Below are 13,254 nucleotides of genomic sequence, written 5' to 3' on the forward strand. Positions count from 1 at the left end.
GTACTTTCACAAGTCGTGGACAAGCAGAGAAGTTTCTAATAGCCAAAGATTAACCGCTACAACTGTGATATTTAAAAAGAGGAAAAGACTGGTTATTCTGACACACTCTCTGGCAAAACAATGGAACAACTGGTTTCAGTTCTTTATCAGCAATGACTCAGAGAATAAGACAGGAATACTGGTCAGCACTGTTTCAGGAAAGGAGGTTTCTCCAAAGACATCTATGGTTTTCCTACGATAAGATGATTGGTTCTGTTGGGGCATGGGAGCAGTGCTCTTATACTTTGATTTTGCAAGGCTTAGACTAGAGAAAGAACTCTGTATTGCAGAAAGACATTTACCATATGGAATGAACAAAGTATGTATTAGGTTAAAACGTGCATGCCCGCGGGTCACAAAATGAGGAAATAGCAGCAAGCCCAAACTTAGGTTTTAGGATTATGCCATGGAGGCCTAATATTAACCAAGTGCTGTCCAACACTCATTTCTAGTCATTTATGGCTAACATGGTGCCCTGCCCAACACAACAGGCAGATGATTGCAGAAACAGTAAGGCAGCCAGGCTACTGTTTACAAATTGCCTGGTGAGATGGTCAGAACCCATCTGAGCACATTTCGCTTACCCGCCTGTTCTTAAGATCTATGGGAGACTGATTTCTGGGGAGCAAATTTCAGCACTTGTAAAAGGCTGGTCCTGCACCTGAACTCAGGGGCAAACCTTTGGCAGAGACCAGTGGCTACGAGTCAAACACAGCACAGACAGGCATTCGCTACACCTCTACAGGCTGTTCAGCAAGTCATCCTCACAGTCTCAGACATTATTTCCATTCCAGCTTGTCTGCCCTAAAATCTGGTAAGACAGTTGCGTTTCTGTGACACTTTCATGCAATGAATACAAATCTGTAGACTTTCTTCTTTACTTTCAGGTAGGCTTTTAAAAAAGGCCAAATCCCAGAACATCAACAATCTCTTTTTCTCACTATCCCAAAGATAACCTTCAAAAAAGTATAAAATCTCTTTTACAATTCCGGTGAGAAACACACCTTTTCACTTAGAAAGGACAAAGACAATTACATTTTGGAAATGTTCTCTGGACACGGATCTCCCTCCCTTGATCCTTCACATGCAAAACCAGACTGAGCAGATGACACATCTTAAATTGATAAGATTAAAACAAAAGACAGAAAAGAGAATTTGAAGATATTCTTCCAGTATGGTGTCATTTCTCCTCTTCATTCACATCCCTCCAATTTCAAACAACATAACTAGTGGTTTCAATAGGAACTATAATTGCAGCATCCCCACAGTCCCATGCAGGCAAAGAGCTGCAGTCTAGGGTTTCTTTTTCTTACACCCACAGAAAATTCTGTTTTGTTTCGACCTCTCATTACTCTCCCTCCCTCACTTGGCTCCAAACGTCAAATCCTGTCTCAGCCATTCAACATTTATTCCACTGGGCTGCTTTTTTCTCTTACCATTACGCATTCATATTGAACAGCTGGAACCAAGAAAAGGCACAATTAATGATTCTGATATTTTCCAAAGAAAATGTTTTCACTTTTCCCAATTTGAAATTACTTTCTGGTTTAAAGAAAATAAAATAGAAAAAATGAATAGAAAAAAGTGCCTCCCATAAAACCTTACGCACACCTCAAAACCTAAATGGAACATTTTAGGTTAAACAAAGTTTTGAGAGAGGAAGTTGGTTTAGGCTTGCTTGCTTTTATTTTTTATATCACATAAAAAGCTTAAACAAAGGCCCTGTTCCATCTTGGTATGAAATCAATTTCTTTTACTACCACATGGGAACCAGAATAGCAGAGGACCTCTACCCCCTCAAATACCTAACAAGTTACCAGCCCAAGTGAAAATCTGTACTTGCGGTTTTAGCCTATAGCCACAGATAAGTAAGAATGAAAGAACCATCCAGAAAAAGCAAGAAGCTAAAGGGCAATACCTGCCACATACTCACAAACTAACAACTGGTTTTAGGGCAGATCAGGGTCAGGGTACATGGGACAAGGCAAAGAGCAGGGATTTCAAAGTACACGCCTGACCAAGTGGGGAACAGTCGGGCACAAGGGAACACTAGTAGCAGGATGGAGCCTCGCTGAAGGTAGATGGGTCAGGATCTGACCATGGTTTTTGCTGAATACAGATGGGTGAGGATTTGACCTTGGTTTTAACAGTCAGTTCCATAAAAACCAGTCAGAATTACCTTCAGGTTCAAAACCCCAAACCAGTATCTGCTTTGGGAAAAAACAACAAATACCCCATCCAGTGCTCCTTTGAAAAGAACAAGCTATAGTATAAAATAGAGGACACAGTGGTTCAGTGCATATGGGTTGTTCAGCAGTAGCGTGATGGGAGCCACAACCACAGTGCCAGTACCAGTCCTGGACCTGCACAGCAAAGCAACAGGAAAATTTTCAATACCGACAGTGTAGAAAAGACTTTAGAGAAACCCTACCTTTGTCGGATACTAGTTTTGCTAGCTAAGCTGCTGATTTAGCACTCTGCTTGTCCTATCGCTCACATGGATATTGAACGGCACGGCTTTCTCTCTTGCTGTTCACCGCTGCTTACAAAAGTACGTAGCGATGCTCAGCAAGGCCAGGACACAAGCCCTGAGCACCAGCACTGACACGCCAATAGGACAGCGACAGGGAACTGACCTCCACAGAGCACTTGCAAGGTCCAAGCTGGACTGAAAAAATGGTGTGTCTCCCTACAGTATGCTCAATGACTGAGGCAATGAGTGCGTGTAAAAATTCTGCTTATTAGCAACAGAAGTACCTTAGGCCCAGAAGAACATGGGTTTAATTAGTGTACACGGTGCATGTGTGCACGCATACACACAACCAGCCATACATCAATTTTACAGCAGTACACTGAAAATAAGACAAGGCGTTTTTGTACATGTCTGATGTTCCCTAAATCATCTTTTGGTTCTCAAATATGCCCCTGTAACGGTCACCTGACAGAAATATATGGACAGTGCTAACCATAAGACGCAGTATCTAGAATTTTTTCCCCCTTAAATGCCATTTGTTAAACCCTCAAGATCATTTAACACATACACTTTTACAATTGTGTAGCAAAATCAAAACTACAATGAAAGTAGAAACTATAAACTGACAGAAAGATACATTCACTTCACATTCAGAAATATATTTCAAACTGAAGTGTGCAATCTCCTTATTTTCCATATATGTTCTGGCAAGTCTGACTGTCTGCATCCTGCACTAAGTAGCAGGATCAGATAATCTGCATCAGTCTGGATTTAACTCAACAATATCAACATATTGTTTTTACCACCTTTGCAAAAACAATCCGTTTCCAGCAAGCACATCCCACAATAATAAGCTTTCCAATTTTCCACAGAAAAATGCTTTTCAGGGAAACAGGAAGGGAAGTAATTAAGAAATACATTACAGCTAGAAATCTATTATTTCAACTTTCCTCACCAAACAAAATCCCTTCAGCATAGGCAAGTGGGTTCCACAAGTAGTAAAGGGACCTTTCTTCATCTACACACAAGCAATAAGTCCCTAGTCCTGACTGGGTCAATAAATGTGAATTGCACATATTATACAACAAGGTATGGCTTTGTCTTAAGTTTCTTCTTCATTTGACATAGAAATTAATATCTGGACATGTTTTCGGAAGAATACTTGTATCCAAATATCTAGTTTTTCCTACATTAAAAAAAAAAAAAGGAACTGAGTGAGATTAGATATATGAAACTTTGGTTTATTGTTCACACTGGAGAACTGCAGTGAGATATTAACATGAATTTCTCAACACAGGAAATGGAAGAGATGACATTAACTCCTTCACAAAGGCAGTTTGTCCCCTCAAATGTTTGAAGGGTCTCCAAGTTCAACAGATTTCACAAAAACAAAGAAAAGAAACAATCAAGCATTAGACAGTGTGATCAAACATCCTCTGCCTCTCAGTTGCAACCTGACAAGTCTGTAGCTCAGATTACAGCCCGAGTTTTATGTCATTACTGCAGTATTCCTCTACATAAGTCTTCCCAAAACGAAGAGGCTTTAGACCAGTGATTTCTAATGCAATAGGCAAGCAGAATTAAAATAAAGGTACAAACCCTTGAGCTGTCACCATACACCCTGAACCAAAAACAGGAGGCAGATGAATATTTCTTTTTGTTTTGCAACTGATTTTAAATAATACGTGATGGGCTTTGGCCTGGTAAAGCTCCTACTCCTCCTATTGGTGGATCCCCAAACTCCACAAGCTGAAGAAATGACAAATGTTGCTGTATTGCTACATGCATTACAGTGTGAGTCACAGTTAAACCAGGCTCAGAAGGAAGTACTCCTTGTAGGTGGTGTGGAAACGGCTAATTTGGTAAAAAGCTGTTACAGCAAAACTATCAACCAACAATACTATTAGTGAACTATTATATCAGAATTCCTGACACGTTTTGGTGGCACGTAACTTCGGCGAAGGCATCACCTACTTTGTGAACAGATTATCAACTTGAATTCTTTTTAAAACCCTTAAAACAACATTCGGAACATTTGCTATCGAGCCTTTCCATGACAACAGTGCGCGGATGTTTACAGGGGCTGCACAAGTAAGAATACCCAGCTGACTTAGGAGGCGACAGGGCATTACTATAACCATTATTCAAATCGGTCATCAATTCTTTCCAAAGCAATCCCCAAGCCTGGCAGCTGCTGCTCCAGTGGTTAGCATGGAATACATGTGAGATCGTTACGCCAAGTCACTCAGGCCAACATGGCTTTAGCCTCTTGTTGAAAGACATTATGGATTCATAACAATAAAATACTTGAGGCTGCTAAAGACTGCTACAAAGTCCCAGAATAAACCATTTCATTTCACACATGGTTCAAGCGCCACTAAAAACATTTGGCTATGCCTACTTCTTCCAGTGCAAACCAAAGGCACTCAGTACCCCAAACGTCTTTCCTTTGTTCCCTGAGCCAAAATGCCAAATGTGCTGTTCAAAGCCAGCTCAATCTCTGCCCCAAGAAGAAGGGGCCAACCACTCTGTCTTTTTGTTACAACGCTAGCTACACTGTAGAAGCCACGCAGTGGTTTAGGATTCAAACCCATGAAGTCTTACATTATAAAAAAAGGAAACAAACCCTCCGAGGAGTGACTTCCAACACAAAACTTCCCTTAGTGGCCCTCAGCACTCATCAGGAGAAGCACAGGGAAAGACTGCTAGTTCAGAAAAACACTTAACAACATTTCTAAAGCATAAAGCAATATCATTTCAGTCATTAAGAACATAATTTCTTAAAATAATCAAGACACCACGTCAAAAGTCCAAGAAGCGTCTGCAATGACATTCCATACTTTCCAGGAGAAAGAGGAGGAGGGAGGAGGAAATTGTACAAAGAGACGCTAAGCCTTTGGTTGCCCATGCATTGTGCATTCAAGCTTACCTGACCAAGGGAAGGAAGTGTTGCATATGCCATGGGCTGGTTCATCATTCCTTTCTGCTTCATGATGAGCATGCGTTTCTGTTCCTCGCTCAGGTGCGTCATCTGAGCTTGCATCTGCGCCTGCTGGGATTGCGGCTGCTGGATGTACGGCATCATGGGGTTCTTGCTGGGATTTGCCATCGGTGGGGTCATCCTCTGACTCAGCTCAGCGCTGAAGTGGGTCAGAGGTTTGGTGTTGCCGTAAGAAAGCATGTTGGGCTGTTTGCTTAAGGAGTTTGTGCCCAGGTTATTTGGCTGCTGACTGATCATATTCATGTGATTTTGAGGGAGGTAGTTATTAATTGTGGTCTTCTGTGGATTGTTTGCCATAGGAGGCACTATTGGGTTTTGGTTGTTAAAGGCTTGGGGATACATCATTGGGCTATTTGGTTTGTCTGCACTGAAGGGTCCTCCATACGGACTAGATGGAGGGCCCACTGGTGACCAGCTTGAGGGCTGATTTGGATGCTGCTGCTGCTGCTTCTGCTGCATGAGCTTAGCTCTTTGCTGCTGCTGGGCTGCCATTTGCTTGAGCTGCTCTGCTGGAGACAAGTCAGCGCTCGGCATATTCACAGGCCCAGGCCCTGATCCCGCCACAGCTGCTGCTGCTGGATTCATAAGGTAGCCATTTCCAGAGCGCGCCTGCGTCTGGCCCGGGGTGTGGGCCTGGCTGGGGGTCTGAGGTGACTGAACAACACAGTTTGCTGGTGAGCCGGCAGGGAGGGGGGCTGGCGGGGCGCTGGACGCAGAAGCTATGCTAGAGGCTGTGGAGACGTTTGAAAATGGAGGACCAGAAGAAGAAGGCCTCACCTGGGGAGATCCTAACGGGACGTGAGCGAATGGAGAATGAGATGGATCGCTTTTCACGCTTGCGCTCTCCTGAGTCTCCGTGGCAGGCCTGGGGAATTCTGGCTCCTTCTTTTCCTCAAAGTCTTCGTTGAACAAATCTTGTATATCATCCTCTGGCACGGTGTTTGCTAGTTCATCTATTAGCTCCTGCCACTCCTGATCATTCAGGTTAATGTCCGAGAAGAGTTTGTTCTGATTTGAAAGAGATGTTTCAGAAGTGTCTATGCAGCTGGGGTCATCCAAAGGCTCTTGCTTTAGCTCCTTGTTCTGCAGGATGTTAAAACTATCGTCTAGCTCATTGCACCCATTAACGGGGAGCTTTATCTCAGAAAGCCCACCATTTTTACCCAAGTCTTCTAGACCACTACCGTGAGTTCCACTGTTCTGCAGGGGCAGGGGAGCTTTCATGTCGAGCTGGTGAAGAGGAGAAACAGCAGCCAAAGGCAAATTATTGGGCAAGCTGTTGATTGCCTCGATGCCTGGAACATCCTTCCGTATCCGCTTGCTGGTCGGAGAGAAGCTCCCGTCACAAACTCCATTCTGCTGTTCTCCATTGAGAGGTGAACGTGCGCCTTCCAACTTCCTTTTGACCGTCTCTTGAAGCTTAAAGAAAAACAAGAGGGGGAAAAAAAATTAAGCAGTTGCAGATACAAAAATGGTGCTGATAAGCTTTGTGACAGATACTCCTCATCGAGCCTACTAGTGACAAACTCTGATTGGGAAGTTTCTTTGATTTCATTCTTATGCCTTAATCAATTTGAGAAGACTGTCTAAAACCATGTGAAAGAAACACTCAAAAAAACCCCCAAAACCAAACCTGCTTCTGAATAGGACAGCAAAACTGTAAGATATGTCTGTGCTCTCCAAGCTACCAGAATTTCGTGGAGTAAGTTCACTAATTCAACCTTTTAGTGGCCAACATATTAATGAGACTTAAACAGTGCCTAACACAGCGAGGAGTCTTAAATTGGACCAAAAAAAAGGAATCACTAAAATTTACTATTTACTCTGAAAATCTTTTTGTTGGAACTTTCTAGAAGCTTCTTGAAAAATACCTGCAATCCAATTGATTTACTTCTTGTATTGAAACGCGTTATTGACACTAAATTTTTTTGAGAGAATTCATTAACATAGTTTCATTTGATTAGTCCTCTGTTCTTCACTACAAAACATATTGAGAATCAGTTTTAAGTGAGGAGAAAAATACATCCAACCCTAAAAAATAGAAGGTGCTTTGCATGATGTTAACTCAGACAAGTAACTAAAAAAAGGCAACAACCTGTGTGCTAGGAGCTAACGTAAAAGATAAATACCTAACAGAAATGATAGCAAAACAAGTCTCCGGGAAAGTAATTAAATTTGAATGTAAGAAAGCTATAAAATAAAATGTATTTATGCAAGCTTTAACTCAGGTTAAAAGAAGCATATTAAAGCACTGTAACAACCTACAGTCTTCTCCTATCACACCAAACATGAAGTCCTTCGTTTATGTACCGGGCTAAAAAAAGCATCCCTCTTAGGTTAAGGCAAAAAACAATAGTGGGGAGGGGAGGAAGCAAAGAGGTCACAGCTCTAGCGAACGCCTTCAGGACACACTTGCATCCTTGATACTAGAACAATAGAAAATGAAATACTGAAAGATTTTATCAATTTTTAAAGTATTTTTACTGGTATGAAAGCCCCAGACACATAGCTCCCACCCCTTCCCTAACCTAGAGGTCTTCAACCTTCTTTCTTCCCACAATCCAGATCCCATTTATTTCTCCCATCCCAGAGGGCTGGTTCCCCTTTCACGCCGCGTGTAAGACAGGCAAGCAAATCCATATCTCATCCCCATTTTAGAGGGAGCAGTTCTGCGAAGGCTGTGCCTTTCTCCTGCCCTTCAGGCCTGCTGGCCTCTTCAGCATGCAATGCAGACGGACACGGCTGATGCACGCATTGCTGCAGTGCCAGCTGACCACGCATGGGACACTAAGCTACGTGGTGGCCCTCTGCAGAGATGTGACCTTTGTAACAATGCAGAACAGCAAACAGCAAGTCTAGGAGTCCTTAAGCAGGCCGTCAACTCCTTGATTTGTAAATGCAGAAGAGCTCTTCTATGTGGCAACATGATTAACACACAGCTCAGAGTCACCAGTGGGTCTCTGTTGGCATTTCGTGCCTGAAACTTCGCTGCCTGTTCCATCTGCACAAAGCCAGTATGGGCCAAGCCCCCCACAGGCTAAAATTCCTTCTTCTCTTGGCTTCTGTGGTGCTGCACAGACTGGCTGCTCTGTGACCACAGCCTCTGCCACACAGACCACTGCTTGGCTGGGCACCTCCTGCGCAGCTCCACAGGAGCTTACCCTGAGCCCTTCCCCACCCCTGGTTTCTGAGGGCCAGGAAACAGCAAGGCCAGCGGTTTGCACCAAGAAGCTCTTCTCCCTGCGCTACAGGCTGCAATGGGGAACCCACCTGCAGTAGGGTGTGCGTCAGGATGTCCCACTGCATGTGTGAGCCCCCATCACTGGGCTCCAACTCTTCTCCCCTCACCTGACTGCAGCAGCTCTTGCCCCCATGAGCTCCACTGATGCCCAGGATGAGGTCCTGCACGTGGTGGCAGATGCAGGCAGGAGCACACACCACGCTAGCGCTCTCTTGATTAAAGCCTGGCAGTCAGGTTAACGAGCCGTGGTCTGCAGGAGCACACTAGGCTGCAGAGCACGGAGCCCCAAAGCAGAGGCATCAGCTTTCCATCTCTCCGTGCCACTAGCAGGAGGCGCTTGCCCAGGGGTGGTAATTGCCTCATCTGTGACAGTTAACAGCAATGTGGAAGGTAAGTCGACACCCAGGACTAGCGTGAAGGAGAAAAATCAGATCCCACAAGGAGGCTTATGATATGGCTCTCGCCTCCGCTGCTTCCCTCCCCTAAAAACCTATGTTAAGCTGAACACCACCGTATGGCACTACAGCTCCCTGCTGCTTTTTGACCGGTGTAACTGGCTGCGGCAGAAGACTACAGCTGAGCCACTGAGCTTGTTTTACTGATCTTTATATAACCCTGGTTCAGACCCCAGAGATGAGGAAAGGACGACACAGACGTGGTAATGGCACCGCTTCACAAGTACGGCAGCACAGTCACTTCCAGGTTGCCTTTCTTCAGAGCAAGGAAAACAAGAGCACAATCTGTCCTCAAACCCAGGGGGTAAGAAACACAGTTGATATAACAGCTTAAAATAGCATATGTAAATGTCACCCCTGATGGGCCACTCACACAATTTACAGCTGAAATCACTGCCCATTTCACCTCCTAACCCGTCTCACTACGAAGTGACTATCCCTGTTTGCCTTCCACATCAGAAAAAGTGTCACCTAACAGCATGTGACTCAAGACCAAGTTCGATGGACATGCACATGCAAAAGCAGGGGTCGAAGAAATGTCCCAAACTTGCGATGCCCCTTTGCCCCAAGTTCATATTTGCTAAATGCTGGGCTAAAGAACAGTCATACCAAAGGACCTGGTGATAGGCTTCTAGTCCTGAAGAAAAGTTCATATAAGGAAAAGACAGGGAAAACAAATGTCTTAATGACAAGTTAGGGATTAGTGAGAGCAATTATCTCCTGGGAAATACAAGAGAACTCACGCCCATTCATTTCACAACAGTTTGAAAGTAACCCTTATAGCGTGATACACTTCCACATCATTTCACACTTCCGGGTTTCACAACATCGACCAATTTATTCTGAATTCATCACCTTATTTATACATGAACGTTTACCAAAAGAAAACTATCAAGTGTAGTGACAAATAACCGGTCCTAAAAATATCAGCTCCTGAAGTTTTATTGTGTGCTAAAACTTGGATGTCCCCCATACAAATATACAACGACTTTAGTGAAAGTACAAGCAGGCCCAGTATATAAATATTAATAATCATGTTTATCATGCATTACAACAAAAAGAAGCTTTAACATGGAAACTATTTTCCATCAAATATCAAACATACATAAATTGAGTCTTGTTGCAAATGAAAACAAAATGAAGCCTATTCTAAGTTTGTAGCTCCACATTATTCTCCTTCAGAGCTTCTATGATTTGGGGGGTTAACAGGCACTAGAAAAAACCCAATATTTTTATTTTCTTTGTTTGCTCATTGAAAAACTGTAGGTAGACATAAACATATCATGAAAGGTTTATTTGAAGGCAACATGCTAGATACAACCTTTGCAGATGGGGAAGAACCTTGGCTTCAGCATTTTGGAGAGGTTGGGAGCCATAACAATAGATGCATCTCCTGATTTTGGGGTACAACACAGAGATATTCTTATCAAATTATTTCAATGCAACCGTTCATTTTCGTATCTTGATTTCATTCCCAATCACCATGTCAGCTATTGGATGGCTTGAATATCATATGCTGACACATATGCTGACCATATACTGGCAAACAGTTTACCACCACCAGGACTCCACAGTGTCCAAGAATAAAACCCTAGAACTTCCCCTTCCCTCTGTAAAAACGATGCCTGAAGTGAAATATTCTCCTGTAAAGTACCTTCCCTCTTCTTCTAAGTAGCAGTACATAGCTTGTACATGTGATACACAGTATGTATCATGAAGATATTAGCAGCAGCTTGCAGATTTATATCTAGGAGCAGAAGACTCTTCATGCGTAAAATAAAAAAGGAAAAATAGTAAAATAAAACAAAACAAAAACAAAAATGTTAAAATAACACCCTTGCCAGCTGCATAGCCCTTCAGCTTTATTCATACAAAACATTTGGCCAATGGATCTGCATTTCACAGCAGGTTTCTACCCTCCAAGAAGAAGAGTGTGAGGCCGAACTCACTAGTCTTTATGTGCCTTTGGAGAAACTCTAGCTGTAGAGCAAGAAAAGGTCAGACTTTGGCAAGCTGGCTTTTTAGATGGCTCTTGACTGGGGGAGAGGCAGGGGGGCACAGAGGCTGTGCTTGCAAACATGCAGACACACGTGGACCCAAATGGTCTAATCCAACCCCATCCTGAAATTTTTGGCAGAGCTGCTCGGACATGTCATGACAGACCCAATACATGAACAAGAGAGTGTTGAGGCTGTCGGCAGAGCTTTCATCTGCGGGAGAAGCTGCTCCGCTTCATCCCACCAGCAGCAATTCATTTTTCAAAAGAAATGAGACTGAGGTGCTGTTGTTATAGCAACAGCCGAGCCACTTGCGGGCCCATCCTCCACCATCGTGCTGCCTTCAGTGGGCGGCTGTTCCACTCATCCATGGGGAGTGACCAGGGCTGTGGCGGCAGCTTAGTCCTTTCATTGCTCTTTAGGAAAAAAAAAAGGGGGGGTGGGGAGTGGGGTGGAAGCACGAAACAGGGAAGCAGAGAGGCTAAATTCTCTTTTTGCCTGAGCTGAGGCTGAGCACGATTTACAGGGTCTAACACAGGTCCGCTTCCACTCAGTGGCCAGATGATCTCTGAGCCCACAGCCAAGAAGGATGGGGTCACTGAGATGCTTTTGTGCATCAGCTACATAGTGGACATGTTGCTGCTGACCTTCATCTTGTTAAGGCAGCTCCAGCACTTCAATAAGAGGCAAGGGCCACAACTGTTAAAGGTCTGGCATGCATGCTCCCCAGCTGTACTGGGACGCACCTTGCTCCGTAGCTATCTTTGTTTCCCGTGGGAAAGAAGAGAAACCAGCCAAAGCCCAAAGTCCATATTCCTCACAGAATATGCCTGTTTACAAAAGACAAGGGTTATCGTATTCTCCATACCGCTCTTCTATGACTCTTCCTGTTAAAAATAGAAATTGATCTTTTCCATTCCTCACGTTGAATCACAATCTGGCCCACCAGCCATCCGTGTTCAGATGGGCTTCAGAGTTCCCTTCCATGGCAATGACTCATCCTGGCCCTTCCTGCAGGACTTCTACTCTCCCTCCCATCGGTCTGTCTGGCTTAGCACCTCTTCTTCCAGGTGTTCCTGAGCTTGCCTCACCTTTATTCTCCCTTCCACTCCCAGAACTTTTCCAGATAGATCTTGACCCCTCTGACAGGGAGTGCTCACCACGAGCTCTGCCTAACACCATCCCAGTTCAGCCGCTTCCAAGTTCTCTCCTTAACCTCGTGTGCTGCGCTCAACTCCTAACAACGGTGTATCGAGTGTCCCAGGAGTTGCTGTGAAGTGACACTAAGCAACTGGATTTGACGTGACAGCTCTTCTAAGCAAAGATGTAATGACTATAACGACCTTATCTGAGATCAATAAGGAATAATCAGTATTGCCAATTGCATGCCAGCAGTTCAGCTTCAATATTTGAAAGGATTCTCATTTCTTGCACATCCTTCCTTGCTGTACCACTTCTCAGACTGCCACTAAAAAGTCAACAGTGCCAAAGGGTGCCACAGTCCGAGGTACAACCATATCTGGTGATCAGTGCCTGAAGTCCCTCACGTCCACAGTGGTCTCTGAATGTCATTGGCTGCAGATGTCACGCAGAGATGGTGAGGAGCACAGGACAGCCTTTCGAAAGCCGAGTCGGAGCTGAACTCAGACAAGTGGCCAAGCAAAGCAGAGGTGGGTTACATACCACCGCTTCCAACACATGAAAGTATTTCTCGCATCAAACCACTCCCCTGCTACTTGAATTTCCTCACACTGCTGAAAGCACTGCACCGATGCCTGCTAACTCACAGGATGAAGCCTGACGTAGCAAATTGATTTTGGATCACAACTGCTCACTTGAAGTACATGCTGTGCTCTTCCATGCTGCGCCTGCCTGCCCAGTTCTTGTTGGCCAGGGCAATATCTCAAATACGCAGGAAATTCACATTGTGAAATCTGTCTGAAGTTGGTAAAATCTCGATCTGCCAACCTACCCAATAACCCTGCTCAACTCCGCAGGCTCACAGAGTAACCTCTGCCTCACAAAGGAGGCCAAACCTTTGCCTGTTA

At 44.2% G+C, this 13,254-nt stretch overlaps 1 protein-coding gene across 1 annotated transcript in view; it reads right to left on the reverse strand.

Annotated features, from left to right (window-relative positions):
- Positions 1-13,254, reverse strand: part of MAML3 (mastermind like transcriptional coactivator 3) — a 253,261-nt gene that overhangs the window by 86,512 nt on the left and 153,495 nt on the right. The window contains 1 exon segment of the mRNA XM_055795233.1: positions 5,442-6,932. Within this exon segment, the coding sequence (XP_055651208.1) occupies positions 5,442-6,932 (1,491 nt within the window).

The sequence above is a fragment of the Falco peregrinus genome, chromosome 2, assembly GCF_023634155.1.
Source record: "Falco peregrinus isolate bFalPer1 chromosome 2, bFalPer1.pri, whole genome shotgun sequence".
Lineage (NCBI taxonomy): Eukaryota > Metazoa > Chordata > Aves > Falconiformes > Falconidae > Falco > Falco peregrinus.